The sequence below is a fragment of the Tachysurus fulvidraco genome, chromosome 21 (genome assembly GCF_022655615.1).
Source record: "Tachysurus fulvidraco isolate hzauxx_2018 chromosome 21, HZAU_PFXX_2.0, whole genome shotgun sequence".
Taxonomy (NCBI): Eukaryota; Metazoa; Chordata; class Actinopteri; order Siluriformes; family Bagridae; genus Tachysurus; species Tachysurus fulvidraco.
The window spans coordinates 2,174,598-2,190,580 of NC_062538.1; the positions used below are offsets into that span (position 1 = coordinate 2,174,598).

At 44.9% G+C, this 15,983-nt stretch overlaps 1 protein-coding gene across 1 annotated transcript in view; it reads left to right on the forward strand.

The window, feature by feature from the left end:
* Positions 1-14,016, forward strand: part of siah2l (seven in absentia homolog 2 (Drosophila)-like) — a 17,374-nt gene extending 3,358 nt beyond the window's left edge. Inside the window, exon 2 of the mRNA XM_027177319.2 lies at positions 11,414-14,016. Coding sequence (XP_027033120.1) covers positions 11,414-11,965 — 552 coding nt within the window. The 3' untranslated portion in view covers positions 11,966-14,016. The remainder of the gene's footprint in view (positions 1-11,413) is intronic.
* The last annotated feature ends 1,967 nt before the right edge of the window (positions 14,017-15,983 follow it).

Here is a 15,983-nt window from a genome sequence, read left to right on the forward strand (position 1 = left end):
TCTGTGTGTGTGTCTGTCTGTCTGTCTGTGTCTGTCAAGTCAAGACCAAGTCAAGAAGCTGTGTCTGTCTGTCTGTCTGTCTGTCTGTCTGTCTGTCTGTCAAGTCAAGACCAAGTCAAGAAGCTCTGTCTGTGTGTGTGTGTGTGTGTGTGTGTGTGTGTGTGTGTCCATTTTTAAGATGAAGCTGGGCTGGAAATTAAGATTCTAGCTCTTGTGTGTGACAGGAAACACAGCTGCTGCATCGAAACCAGTTAAACAAATGTCTAAATCTGTAAAACCCTGTGGTCGACTCTGTTGTTAAACTTTTCCCCCAGACACAGTCCTGTATCATCACTCAGACATGCTGTCCTTTCGACTCGATTTAATCTGTCACGCGCCGTCCATCGTATCTCGCCCGTTCACAAGGAGCCGCTGCTAGAAACCAATAGCTTTTCATCCGGAAGCGAGTCGGTGTGTTGTGAAAATAACACCACCTTCCGTTAATAAGCAGGTGCCTCGTTAAAGCTTGTTTGTGATAACAGGGGATTTCTGAGAATTTAGACGGTCGTGACTTTGACGTGTCGGCATGTTTCCCCACGTCTGTGGTCATTACATGGAGTGGAAGGAAGTTTGACCTGAGACGTGGGATTGACCAGAACTTTCAGCTGCTTCTCCTTCGTGTACGTCGTGTCTACGACAGCCGGGGTTTCTGCGGTCTGACGTCAGAGCGACGACGAGTCCGACCGAACGATCTGATTTGGGTGTGTTTTTTTTTTTTTTTCCCCTCCAAATTGATTGAAGACTGATTTGCTCCTGAAATTTAAACCCGGCCTCCGATCGCAGCGTCACGGTCGGTTGTGTCGGACTTGGAGCAGAACCTGACACCCGGCCACGTGAGGGAGGAGAAACGCAGGTTTAAACAAATACGGTGAGACTCGGTGCACCAGACGGAGTTAAGACGGCATTTTTGCATGGGATCCGTGACTAAAGGTTTTAGAACCTGACTGAAAATCGACTTGTGGAATGGCGCGGTTGAGGCGGGTGAAGGAATTCTTCGGCGTGTGATTCAGAGCTCCGCCCACAAACAAGCCCAATGGTGTTTGGCTCGAGTGTGAAAACACCCTAAAGATTTAACTACAGCACCTTTCACACACACGGCTCATACTCGCTCTCGCTCGCTCTTTCTTTCTCTCACACTCACTCCCCCACCCCCTCCCCTCTCACTCCCCCACCCCCTCCCCCTCACTCCCCCAGGGAATGAACGGGAGAACCTGTAATGTTTTTTTTTTATGCAAGAGTTGGATTAAAAGCCCATCTTAACATCATGCCCTCTGCATTTTTTTTTTACCCCGTCGCCACCCGCCGAGCTCCGTGTTCTCCTCGGCTGTAATTAATTTCACAGATGAGTTGCCGCGAGGGCGATTTCTCTCCGCCGTGCAGCCGCAGGTGTGTAAGAGCGTTCCGGTTTCAGCAAGTCCGTGTCCTTCGTTTTCGTCTTTCAGGCGCCCGAGTGAACCCTTCCTCCCGCGACGGACGACTCTTTAGTGCTTTTTACGTTGGCGTACGCGGCGTAGCGCTCTGATCTGTGAGGCTGCAGTAGAATTACTGGGACGTTTCGATAGAAGCCAAAGCGAGCGCTCGTGCAGTCGATGTTAAAAACTATGGAACCTGTCGGTGATTTTATTATTTTTAAATTGATGTTATAATAAATGAATCATAAGGAAGCTGATTCTCTGTTCGGTATTCTCAAATATATGGGAGCTCAGTGCTTGTGGGTGTTGGTGTACTGATCAGAAGGTGCTGAGGTCAAATACCCGGTCCACCAAACTGCCACTGATGGGCCCCTGAGCAAGGCCCTTAACCCTCAGTTGTATAAATGTAAGTCCCTCAGGATAAATGCTCTAAATATAAATTTGTTGTTTTTTTATGAATCAAAAAAGCAGTCTGTTGTGGGCGGAGTCTGGAGCAGGTTGTGGGCGGAGACTAAAGTCTGTTTAAAGCTCTGATTTAATAGGCTGCTTCCAGTCAGTCTAAAAAAATAAATAAATAAAATCTTTTTTTCTTCTTCTCTACCTTAAGCACATCATGCTGAGGTCTACAATCTTGGGGGAGAAAGTAAGGGAGAGAGAGAGAGAGAGAGAGAGAGAGAGAGAGAAAGAGAGAGAGACGCCTTGACGGTGAGATGCAGTCAGTCACTACAGGGTTCAGGTTCTATTCCTCTTCCTTGTGGTGTCTCGAGCCCATAGCGACGTTAACGATGTTAGTGTCAGACGCCCCGAGCGCTGGGAGGCTCACAGGGACGTCTCCGAGGGATTTGTTGTGCATAAATAAGTGTGTTTCTTGTAGAGATGGAGGCTGTGTGATGGAGCTGAGATTTTACTGCAAGCTTCCTGATACTCCGGACAAAATGGCAGGACCGACATCAGAGAGGGGAAAAAAAGTTCATTTCCATTCTTTAATAAACTAGAGAGACTGGAATTACATTTGGAAATGTTTACGTATAAAAAGACTTTTTTTTTTTTTTCTTGTTTTTGCTTTGATTTTATTATATTTAAATTTCTTGAATGCGATTGGTTCAAAGTCGTATGTTATTTTCCCGTAACGGCACACTAAGGGTTTGTATGGATGTATGACGGTATATTTATATCCAATGGTGTGTCTGTGTGTGTGTGTGTGGGTGGGTCTCTGTGTGTGTGGGTCTCTGTGTGTGTGGGGGGGGTGCGCCTGTGTGTGGGTGTGTGTGTGAGTTTTCCTCTTCCCCTGCTATTTGGTGGTGAAAACTCATCCCATGATGTAGAGGTTTGAAGCCCTTTGTGCAGTTCTCTCCCACAGTGTCTGTTCTTTTAAAGTGTAGTATTTTCCCCCTTTGTCCTGTCTGTAGGGAACAGAGAGCAGAATAAAAGCTTTCAGACAGATCGTGAGGACGATGTTCAGTCTCTCACTCGAGATCCCGGTGATGCCGAGAGGATCTGAGACGCTTCCCTTAATTTTATTAAAATATCAATTGAATTAATAGATTTTTAAAAAAAAATTTGATTACATACATACATTATTTTTTATAGCATTTAAATTTTCATTTGATCATTTTTTTATTAAACTTGATTTTTATTTATTTATTTATTTTTGATATTTGTTTTTTTTTTTTTTTTATTCCCCAATCTCCATCTGCTCCACTTGAAGACCAAGAGGGTGGAGGAAGAGACGATCATTTCTTGTGTGTGTGTGTGTGTGTGTGTGTGTGTGTGTGTGTGTGTGTGTGGCAAGCTGCCAGTCTGTTCCCTTCCCCTAGTCAAGTCCTTGTACTGAGTGGTGATGTGATTGACAGCTGTTCTCTCGCTCTCTTTGAGGTGTGTTACAGGCTGAAAGCATGATGAAGATGATGATGATGGCGATTGTTTGCTTTCAGTCACTGATCGTTGCCGAGGCGTCACATAAAATTCAGCTCTTGGTAGAAATCTGTTGCCATGTCGAGCGAGGCTTAAAAAACATCTTTAATCTCTCTCACTTTAGTGTTAATGATGCCGTTTACTATGACAAAGCGAGGAGGATGAGGAGGCGGCGGGACTTCCTGTTAATATCAGACTTCAGAAGCCTCGCGTAAATCGTTGCAGGTTCACGTGTCAAATGACTCATCTCTTGTTTTATTAGTGTGAACGTGAGACCTGAGCTTTCAGAGCCATAACTCATGACGTACTGCGGTTAAAGTTAAACCGTGTAAAAACGCTGCTGGGCGTCGCACAGACGTTATGTCACACCTTCCCTGTAGGGACGACAGAAACCTACGCAGGGCAGTTTTGCTGAATCAGGAGCCATTCGGTTTTGGAGCCGAACGCCACTGGGCCGTAAATCCACAGACGTCAGCACTTAACATTCGTTCCCTTTCTCTTTGCCACCATTCCTCCGTTATCCCCAGTGCATCTTTCATCTCTCATTATGGGGTCCTAATTAAAACCCCCGGGCTGTCGGAACTGAGGTACTCCTCCCCTGCCTCCTGAGGGGGAGAGAGAGAGGGAGAGAGCACGAGCATGAGGGGGAGAGAGAGGGAGAGAGAGCGCACATGAGGGAGGGGGGAGAGAGAGAGCGGGAAAGAGAGAGGGAGAGAGTGCACATGAGGGAGGGGGGAGAGAGAGCGGGAAAGAGAGAGAGAGTACGAGCATGAGTGGGGGGGGGAGAGCGCATGAGGGAGGGGGAGAGAGCACAAGCATAAGGGAGAGAGGGAGAGTGGGAAAGAGAGAGAGAGCACATAAGGGAGGGAGAGAGAGAGCGAGCACAAGCATGAGGGAGAGCGAGAGAGAGAGAGAGCGCATGAGGGACAGAGAGAGAGAGAGAGAGCAGGAGCATGAGGGACAGAGAGAGAGAGAGAGAGAGAGAGAGTGTCTCAGCGTAGCTCCTTTAATTGTAACCCCCTGATTGTGCTGCCACTTTCACTCTGCAGCTAAAAATAGATTGCCTTTTCCACTGCAGGGAAACCAAGTGGTGCCAAGATAGTGTGTGTGTGTGTGTGTGTGTGTGTGTGTGGTGGGGGGAACACAGCAGGGGGAGGTTGAGGTGTTTACAATGCAGCAGGAGTCACCGTGTCCATCAGTGAGATAAAAGCCGTCTCTGACACTTCATCTCGTGATCTCTTGCCCTCAGCTGCAGGTGATGAGATGACGGCAGATTTCAGGAAAAGCTCGTTGCCAGAGGACAGAAAGGGACGGCAAGGATAAAGGACCGAGAGAAGCGGAAGGGTGAACGCAGAGGCAACAGTTTTGGCAGATAGGCTGTCTGAATAATACACACACACACACACACACACTTAAATGGCTTCTTGGCTATGTTTTGATTTCCTTCATATTTTATTCTGAAACAGGAAGTAACGTTTGTGAAGCGTGTGAATTGTGAGCATGAAGTGAAATAACAGAGGAAGCATGTCACAAACAGGCTACTACTGTAGAGCAAGACCCGCCTCCGGGGGCGGGGCATATTCACCGAGAGCATTTCATTGGACGATCATGTTTTGGCGCTTCGTTTCCCAGATGTGATGAGCAACATGATTATGATGAGAATATCTGCCATGACAATTTCTATCTTTTATCTGAATGTTTAAATGTGTGTTTTAACTAAACGTACAAATACATATTTATTTATTTATTTATTTAAATTTATTATCTCTCTATATAGTCCATCATGTCCAGAGTAATTCTGAGATCCATAAACATCTGCAGATGAGGGAAAGGGAGGGATGGTGGGGGACTCGCTTGTATTCTTTCTCTCGCTCACACACACACACCAACCATACAGAGCGATCCTCCTCCTCGTCCTCTTTCTCTTTGCCCCCTCCCGTCTTGTGCAAGCGTTCTGCTAGTGCTGCAGTCCAGAATGTTTTTCTTCTCCGGCGGATCATCACACACACGAGCGCGCGCGCACACACACTAACACACACACACACACACACACACGAGCAGAGAGACGAATAGAAACGGAGCGAGATCGAGAGGAACGATAGACGAGCGAACGTGCGTTTATCCGGAAAGGATCGCCGCTGTGTGTCGATTCACGCATAGAGTGTGGAGCTGCACACACAAGCTGTTGCTCTTGTCAGGCTTTTGCTTTTTGTGGTGTACGTGTGTGTGTGTGTGTGTGTGTGTGTGTTTTGAGGAGGATTTTTAGAAAGCTGGAACTGTTGATATGACGAGCTGCTTTTAAATTAAAAAAACAAAGTACATAGTTAAAATTAGATACGTGTGTGTGTGTGTGTGTGTGTGTGTGTGTGTGTGAGAGAGAGAGAGCTCAAACTGCAGCCGTGTCTCTCTAATGACTGCATGCGTATTCTGTGTTTCGGCACTAGAGGAGAACCAGATGTCTTCTTTAGGTTTCTCTTTGCAGGACATCTTTGTCAGTAACCAAGGAGAGTAAATAGAGTAATTATTTACCCCTCTCTCTCACACACACACACGCACACACACACACGCGCGCACACACGTGTGGCAGCTTTGTTTGGGTGAGTGTGTCGTGTTTCTGAACATCTGAGGCGAACACCTCTCTTCTTTCTCCGACCCTGTAGTGTTTTTTTTTGTTTTTTTTTTTGTGTCAGCTTTTACGCCGCTGCTAGAGAACGTTCAGGTCAAGCGAGTGTGAGCTTTGTATCCGTGTGTGTCGTGTCGTGTAGCGATGCTGTGTCCGGCTTCCTGCCTGCCGCTCCTGAAGGAGCTGTCTCAGTGGCGTTGTTTGCTCGGTTGGCATCGTCAGCACGGCGTTTGTGCCCCGAGCTCCAGCCGCCCCGTTTGTCCCACCAGACCGCTGCCTGAGAGCGAGGTGAGTACCGAGTCCATGAGGAGGCGCTTCGAGTCCCTCAGAGCATTTCATCCTCCACCTTCGTTATTGTCGTTCACCGCGTGTACAGATCTCTACCGTAATCACTCAGAGTTCATCCTTGTGATTTTTAATTTAATTTTAATTTCAAGATTCCACGATTTGTCATATGCACTTGGGCACAATGAAATTCTATTCTATTTATTAATGAATTCTATTATTCTATTTTATTTATTTATCTTTTAAAACCTGTGTCGACTTTCACTTATGATGTCATTTATTCTGTTAAGTTGCACGATTTAATATCTAACGAGACAAACTGATGCTGCGTTTTCTTACCAAATTTTAAGCATCAGTTAATTTCTGATTCTACTTTGCTTTAATTTTTATTTTATCTATTTATTTTTAACCGAAACGATTCACGGTTAAACTCCTTCACTCAGAAATCACATGTGTGGTAAAGATGAGAAATATAATAGAAAAAAAAGTCAAAAATAAAAAATTCTGGATCGGATATTCGAGAAAAGAAAAAGATTAATATTTAAATTATATTAATTATATTTGAATTAGAGTTTCTGTAGCGGCTGCCGGTGGAGCCGGTCGAGTTTATATGACTTAGAAACGATGCGGTCGGTTAATAAACGATTCGTGTTCGGCTCAGATTTTAATAACCGGTGTCTTTCCGTCACGTTTCTGAGAAACTGTGACACGATGGAAGAGTCTGATCACGTGAGCTCGGATTCCGAGTCCATCCAGTCTTCCTAATCTAATTGCCTCAGCTCTGAAACTTTTAGCCGGATTGCTATTGATTCCAGATTAGTTAGCGCTTCCCTGAGGGATGCGGCTCCGCCCCATCCTGCATTGCTCCGCCCACAGAATCCCGGTACTGACAGGGATCAGATTTCTGACTGCAGTGAGAACTGTGTGTGTGTTTTTGGGAGTAAAAATGGACGTAGTTTAGATCTCATAGATGCCTTGGTGTCGTGTAGAGGGACGTCACTTCACTGAGGAGAGAGGGAGAGAGAGAGGGAGAGAGAGAGGGGGAGAGAGAGAGAGAGAGACTCTCTGTCACTCTTTTTCACTATTTGTCTATTTATCTTTGTGTGTGTGTGTGTGTGTGTGTGGACCCATGAAAGAAAACCAGAATGGTCACAATACCATCATTACTCACACACACACACGCACACACACACACACACACACACCGCTCCGTGTGACATTCACTGACACTTGATGGAGAGCGCAGGTCACCTCGTCGCTCTGTTCTGACAATCAATTGTGTCCCAGTCTATCTTTTCTTTAGCAGAAAAAAGCTGCCATGAACATTAAAAAAAAAAAAAAAGCTTGTAAAAAGCTGCTGGAGAATTTTTGTTTATTTGTTTGTTTATTTATTTATTTAAGAGAGAGAGAAAGATGAGCATTTTTTAATTTCCTTCAAGATGGAACAAGGAAGCAAAGTACATAAGATTTATACAAAACTGACCGTTCTGAGGTGCAGAAGGAAGAAAAGAGACAAAGGGAGGATGGCAGATGGGAAGAGAGAGAAGAATGGGAGGACAAAATGAAGGAAGGATGGTTAAACGGAGAGATGAAAGGAAGAAAGGAAAAAAATGGAGGGAAAGGTGCGAAAAGGAGGAAAGACGGAATACGAGCGAAAGAATAAGAGTTGAAGTCAAGGAAAGAAGGAAACATGGGGGGGGGGAAGAGAGGAAGAAATGAAGGTCATATTCAAGGCAAGGAAATGAGAGAAAAAGCGAAGGCGAGGAAGGAAAAAAATGTAAGGAAACAAAGGAGAGAAATGAAGTAAAGGAAGGAAAGAGAAGAAGCTGACCTTTTTCCAATAAATAATTCAGGAAAGCGAACTAGTTTTCAGTGCAGTTTTAAGTAAAGCTTTTCTCTCAGGTTTCAGTCCCTTTTAGCAAAAAATCATGTTACTTTTACACTGATTGCTAAAAATAAAAAAAAATCTTTGTTACTTTTGGATTTGAACAAATGATACGATCAGTGCAAAGGGTGAGAGAGAGAGAGAGAGTGTGTGCGCCCATCAATGGAACGTTCTGCAATCGAGGCGTAATATAGATCCAGTTTTGAATAGTGCTTCGAACAAAAAGAAACATGTTTGACCTCCGAACGCAGCGTCGCTGGTTAACTGACCTCGTGGGATGTGATTTGCAACTTAAACGCGGAAATGTGTCAATAATTTAGTAGCCAAGCTTCACACGCTTCACGAGGCAAGGCAAGGCGAGTCTGGCCGAGAGTCAGGCCGTACACGAAAGCCGACGCCGAGCGAGGCTGCCTTAATTAAACTAAAAGCGCTGGAAGGGAGCTCAAGGTGGAGAGAGGAGTGATGGAAGGGTTGATGAGTGGAGGGTGGAGATGAGATCAGCAGCTTCAACTGTTAGTGACATTACCTTCTGATTTTTATGATGCACGATTAATTACCCTGGTGCTCTGGCGGCTTTTTTTTTATTTATTTTTTTTTTATCGAGACTTGAGATGGGGGGGCACGGTGGCTTAGTGGGTAGCACGTTCGCCTCACACCTCCAGGGTCGAGGTTCGATTCCCGTTTCTGCCTTGTGTGTGTGGAGTTTGCATGTTCTCCACGTGCCTCGGGGGTTTCCTCCGCGTACTCCGGTTTTCTCCTCCGGTCTAAAGACATGCATGGTAGGTTGATTGGCATCTCTGGAAAATTGTCTGTAGTGTGTGTGTGTGTGTGTGTGTGCCCTGTGATGGGTTGGCACTCCATCCAGGGTGTATCCTGCCTCGATGCCCGATGACGCCTGAGAGAGGCACAGGCTCCCCGTGACCCGAGGTAGTTTGGATAAGCGGTAGAAAATGAGTGAGTGAGTGAGACTTGAGATCTCAACTGTGTGTGTGGAGATGATGGAAACTACAAATCGCTAACGTATCAAGAACCCGTTCCACAACCCGTAAGCACCTCTGACGCTTTCCGTTCCAGATCCAGGAGCGAATTCGTTCCTCGTTCATATCCCCTCAGAGTGAGCGAGGCGCTTCAGAAGGCTTTATCAGCATCACACTGCTTGTGGGATTACTGCACCAAATCCTGCCTCCTTCTCATTAAAAAGAAAGATAAGAGGATAACCCGCCGATTGACTTTGGCTCGAACCATTTGAACGTCCTGAGGTAAAAGTGGAGGAATCCAAGAAGGATTAGTGAGATGACTCGACTAGCAGGGTGTTTGGACCTTGGCCAGGTACTAACGAGAACACTAATGAAAGACAATTAGTCACAAATTGGGCATGTGCGAGACGTAAGAGAGAGCGATTCTTTTGTTCCTCGGACACTTCTTAACAGATGAGGTGTCTTCTGTAAGCGGCGGTGCTGGTCTCCCAGACGTCATGGGATGCTGGATATCAACCGTCAATCAAAGTTCAGGTTATTGCCGATAACTCAAGGTCATTCACTTATAATTTTTACCCGTTATATCGTATACTTATCATACGACTAGTCAAGTACTTGGTCGAGCATCCCATCTACATCCCAGCTACATCTAATTCTAGAAATGTTCTCTTTTTTCATTCTCTTCTGGAAAGGCTTTCCACTAGATATCACAGTTACAAGACAAATCACCACAGCCTTGCTATAAAAGCACTAATGAGAGGGCATTCACTAAATTCCAGGGGTTTCGTTACCATGACGTAAAGTGGGCGCGTTTCCGGAGGTCTTTGAAAAACGCCCTCTTTCAAAAAACATACTACGAAGGACAAAAGTCATACAGGTAGATTTATATCAGAAAACAAATAAACAACCAAAAAACTACGGTTAGGGTTAGATCATCAAATAGGCCACGCCTACTCGATGACGCAATATCTGTTGCGCTGTTCTGATCCAAGATGCTCCAATTCAACCTGAGGAGGCAAAGGTTCTTCCAGACCAACCTTGGTGATCCTTGTCTTCATAGATGCGGTGTGATTTTTTTTTTTTTCAGGTGTCTACGTACTTTTGGCCGTGCTACATAGGTCTTTTAAGCGATATTTTTTTTTTTTTTTTTTTTTTTGGAAACCGAGAACTAGCTTGCTCCAACCAGATTGTGGTTTGTGTGTCTAAACATGTAACTTCTCTGTAGATGAAACGCATTAACCTTGCAGGCTCACCGTGATTTCCATTATCAACACGATCTCTGAAATAATTACCAAAGGTCTAATGATGTCCACAATTCATCACCCGGTTCTCCTTAAGCTCCTTTAGCTGTCATTGTCCTCTTATTCTCGGTGGACTCACACTTTTTTTTTTTTTTTAACAGTGCACTAAACCCAACGAACAGCAGCTCATTTTTGAAACCGTGCTAAGCTGATAAAATACCTAGGAAAAGATCAGTTTATCAGGTTATTGCAGGATTTGCACGCTTTGTTGATACGCGAGTCTAAATCCCCAGTAGTTGTTGCCTGTTATGTGCACTGTGACTTTGGGGAGCGTCAGACTTGCACCGCATGCATTTCCATTAAAAGGTTCATGTTTGACCTTCAGCGATCCTTCGTGGTTTAATAATCAAGGAAAGAGCCTTGCTATCTCCCAGAGCAATTCATTTTCAGGTGACTGCCCTGGTCCCTCCCACTCTTATTTCCTAACGATGCTTCCCGTCATCTGCGTTTAGAGAATAAGGGCCCCGGACCTTTCGTGACCCAATTCAAAGCAAGACTGTAGGATATAGCACACGTGACTCTACCAGTACTGCTATTATAACTCATTTATAGACGCGTCCTCCCTCTCGCTCTCCTTGACACTGGTATCCATCATCTGTCCACACTTTGCCCCTCCACTTTTTGTCCACCTTTGTTCTGCCCCATCTTCCTTTGCTCTCTTGTTCTGCCCCATCTCCTCAGCTCAAATTCTAGGTTACTCATTGTGTTGAATTTTATAAACGATTCCATCTGATGGTCATCCCCCTTATTGTTCATCCATCTTCAATCTGGTTTATTTATTTTTTTTTCTCCTTTTCTTTCCCAATTATTTAATAGCCTGGTTCATGCACAAGTCAGACCTTCTGGTAGGCTACATGAGAGGTTTTTAAAATGAACAGGAAAGCCACTTGGTGTTCGTACTGGTACCTACACGGATGCAAATATATTCCAGGTTTGACGTATTTGCTTTTGTCTTTTTCTTCTTTCCCTCTCTGTAGTACGCCTCGGCAGGTTGCCTCCTGTCGCTGCACCACAGCGAGAAACCAGAGCACGAGGAGGTTTGCGAGTTCCGCCCGTACACCTGCCCCTGCCCTGGTGCTTCTTGCAAATGGCAGGGCTCCCTAGAAGCGGTCATGCCCCACCTCATGCATGCCCACAAATCCATCACCACACTACAAGGTGAAGACATTGTCTTTCTGGCAACAGACATCAACCTGCCTGGCGCGGTGGACTGGGTCATGATGCAGTCCTGTTTCGGCCACCATTTCATGCTGGTGCTGGAGAAACAGGAGAAGTATGAAGGCCACCAGCAGTTCTTTGCGATCGTGCTTCTCATCGGAACTCGCAAACAGGCCGAGAACTTCGCTTACCGCCTCGAGCTGAACGGCAACCGCAGGCGGCTCACGTGGGAAGCGACGCCACGGTCTATTCATGACGGTGTAGCCGCGGCGATCATGAACAGCGATTGCCTCGTTTTTGACACCTCCATTGCCCACCTATTTGCTGACAACGGGAACCTGGGCATCAACGTGACCATTTCCATGTGCTGAGGTGGCAGTCCAAACTCCATAGCGTGGCTTTCCCAGGGATTTACTGTTGTACCAAGACAGGGTGGAGGGCCGATAAGAACGAACAGCACGTCTGGAGACGTATACATTTGTGTATGTGTCCTTTTCAAGAAATGTTCCTCACAAAAACAGCTTCAGTCCGGGTTCAAATCCAGAGCCTGGCCCTGTCTACAACGGGACATCCACAGCCAACACGCCATGCGCTGTGGTCCAGACGCTCGAGCCAGGCCTGACGACAGGCCTCAAAGAGTTTTCTGCAGAAATCATAGCATGGCTGCTTCACACGACATACGTGTGACATGAAATTTTGCACTGACTTTTCAAATCGATTCATGACTGTGTAGATGCTAAAAGTGTGCAGCTCCAAATAACTAAATGGTGTACATGGTGGAAATAAAGTTAAGTTGCAACTTCACTGAGCCACCAGGTCTGTCAAGCAAATGCATGACTTCTTTGCATATTCATGGTTTAGTTGTGTTTATAGAGTTTATCTTTACTCACATCACCACCACCACCACCACCGGATAATCATAGAAACTTCACCTCGTGTGAACGACGACCGCGCAGATGTTTTGCTCCCAAATCCTGGAGCAAAAGGTTTCCATCATTTAACAAGTCAAATAAGTACTGGCAGTTTGTCTCAACCTTTTTTCCCAGCCATATGCTATTCTTCATATCACTGAAATAAATCTCCTCACAAACTGTATGTTTGAATCTTGATACTTGAAAGTTTTCGACCTGTGGTACTCGTCGTGTATCGTCGCGATCCTAGTCCAGTTTCTGATGACCGCATGTAAGCAGTACGCCATCAGCTAACCGCTCTCGGACGCACGTACGCCGCGTCGGAACGGTTCGGGGTTTCAGGATCGTCTGTGATTTTGTTCTCTACCTAATTTTTTTTCTTTTCTTTCAAAATAATAACAAAAGATGAACGTTTGTAAATATTCACACAAAAAAAATGGTTTTGTTATTTGCTGTGTGCGATTGTTATGTCTCTTTATATGGGCTGTTTGGTCTAGCTTGATTTGTGCTCCGGCTTTTTAAACGGCAACTCCGAGATTATTTGGGACATTTTTTTTTTCTTTTTGTTTATTTCTTCCTTTTTCTTCTAGGTGAATCAACCTTGCAGCGCCTTACTTGTATACAACCGCAACCTTTCAGAGTCCATCAGGGCTTCTGCTGAAATTCAGGTCTGTAATCCAGGACTCTGATTGAAGAGCCTTATTCTTAAATAATGGCATTATGGGGATCAAAAAATAAAGATTGTAAAAACATGTTTTATAAAACCTCCAGAACTCCCACAGCAGTAACCTAGACACAGAAAAAACAGAAATCCCAAACCTCTACACGAATACCTCTGATGTCAAACACGTCTGTAAGTGGACTCGATCCCTGGACCCTGGCGGTCTTCGGTTTAACAATTCACTCATCGTTCTCTTTGTCATGCTTATTTAAATAGATAAAATTCAGTCTTTATTGTTTCCTTTGGAACGTAATGCGTTCGTTTCTGTCTTAACGGGTTTGTGTTAACGTGGTGGAAGACTTTAAGGAGACGTTAAGGTTTATATCGTCAGCTCGTCCGGCTCTTGTCGGTTGCCACGGTAACTCGATATCGTAGCCCGACGGATATTCGAGCGTGGGAGCAGTTTTCCAGGCGTTCAAGAAACCTACCATGATGCTAAATTACACAAAATGTCCCCTGATGATGATGTGGATTTCCCTGCAGATCGGATCCATTTCTTCGAAAATGACTCGAATAACACGAAGGTATTTCTACCGCACACGATACCCGACGCCTGTTATTTAACGTCTCAATAAATGACTTTAATCTGGGGGGGAAAAAATAAAATTATACTCTAATCAATCCTGATATTAAATAAAAGACTGTTTAAAATTCGATGTTCATTTTTTTCCCAATGTTATGTAAATCAATTGCTTTCTAGTTTGTAATTATTTAAAGTAAATAAAAAAAGAGAAACATATGTGACCAGATTTGTAATAAACGTTAACAGCTGTGCTGTGAGGAATCAAGAGTCTTGACTGTCCATTGAAACTCCTTTTTTAACCTAAAGCTGGTTTTGCATTGTACGATTTTCCCTCACAATAAAAAAACACACATTCTAAAATAAGATAAGATTAGATATTCCTTTATTTGTCTCACAATGGGGAAATTTCTGTGTTACAGCAGCAAAAAAAATATAAAAACATTATACAATATACAGTAAGGGGGACACGGTGGCTTAGTGGTTAGCACGTTCGCCTCACACCTCCAGGGTTGGGGGTTCGATTCCCGCCTCCGCCTTGTGTGTGTGGAGTTTGCATGTTCTCCCCGTGCCTTGGGGGTTTCCTCTGGGTACTCCGGTTTCCTCCCCCGGTCCAGTGGACGTACAGTGTCCAGAGGGATCCCAGAAGTCCTTAGATACGAGTTGACTCATTGTTCCCTTCATCTGTTCAACAGTTGTGAAATGTTTTGATGATGAACATTATATGTATTAGCAGATTACTAACTGTTCTAATTACATACACTCACCAGAGCAATCTCTACTAGTTATGTCCATATGAGCAGTCGTATATGACCTTATAAGATGGTCAGAAAGTGAATGGTGATTTATTATAGGTAAAAGATTTAGTAGGGAACCAAAGAAACGTCAGACCCAACACACACACATACCATTCGTACGAGGGATCGTACGAGCAAATCGCTTGGATTTGTCGGGTTACCGCGTCCTTTGTAAATCGCATAGAATCGAGGCTAAGAAGAAAGACCTGGAAGATTAAAAGCCAACAATAGGAGGACGGCGTATAGGACAGCTACTAATCCCAAAAAACGGGTGAAATGTATCGAAAGATGCAACCGGACAGAGAAAATCTTCATCCAAGATCTCGTACAGCGTGATGAGAAACAATCTGGTCATCCAGGAGTGCTGAACATCGCACAGTCTTAGCTCAGCTTTAGATGCATAACGCGACAAATCTCGTTCTTCTGACGTTTATCCAGGTGGTAGAACGTATCTGAGAACGTACTTGGGGAACCTTCTAGAACAAAGCAAGTGAAATCTCTGATTCTGTGCGTTTTATTATTTACCCTGAGGGGGGGGGGGAAATCAGAAGATTTCTGTAGAAACACATCAGCTAGTTCAGAAACCCCCACAGGATTCGTGCGCCACAGGATGGAGAAACGCCTCACAGCTAACCTTTTTTTTTTTGGGCCTCGGCTTCCTAACACGCGGCTTAATAGAAATGGACAAGGCCCTAAATAAATTCATGAGGATGAAGCGAGCAGGTGGTTCAGCGAGCAAGCCATCAATATTTGGTTAACTGGAGCTCTGCTAATGAACTGAGGGAAATTGAAAAACTATTTATATCGTAGCTTTGGAGTAGAAACGCTGAAACGAATCGGAGAGAAGACGGACTGAAATAAGCCGTGACGATAGGGAGAGGCGATACGAGTGGAAGATCATGTCACGATTCTCTAAGGCATTTACAACGATACACGAGATGCCTCAGGATTTGCAGATTCACTCCCAAACTGCCAGATATACGGTAGTTATTAATAAGCGAACGTACGTATAAAAGATTTTGTTGCTTTTTTTTATATTTAGATTTAGAAAAATCAAAATCTTTTTTTTTCCTCAAATATATGACTTTCCATAGGTGAGGGTAGGAACGTAGATCGACCGGTAAATAGAGAGCTTCGCCTTGTGGCTCTCTATGTTTAAGCTTTGGGTCATGACCGAAAGGACGAGATCCCAGATACAGGCGGCCGAAATGAGTTTCCTCCACAGGGTGGCTGGGCACTCTCTTAGAGATAGGGTGAGGAGCTCGGTCACTCGGGAGGAGCTCAGAGTAGAGCCGCTGCTCCTCCACATCGAGAGGACTCAGCTGAGGTGGCTCGGGCATCTGTTTCGGATGCCTCCTGGACACCTCCCTGGGGAGGCGTTCCGGGCATGTCCAACCGAGAGGAGGCCACGGGGAAGCCCTAGGACACGCTGGATGGACT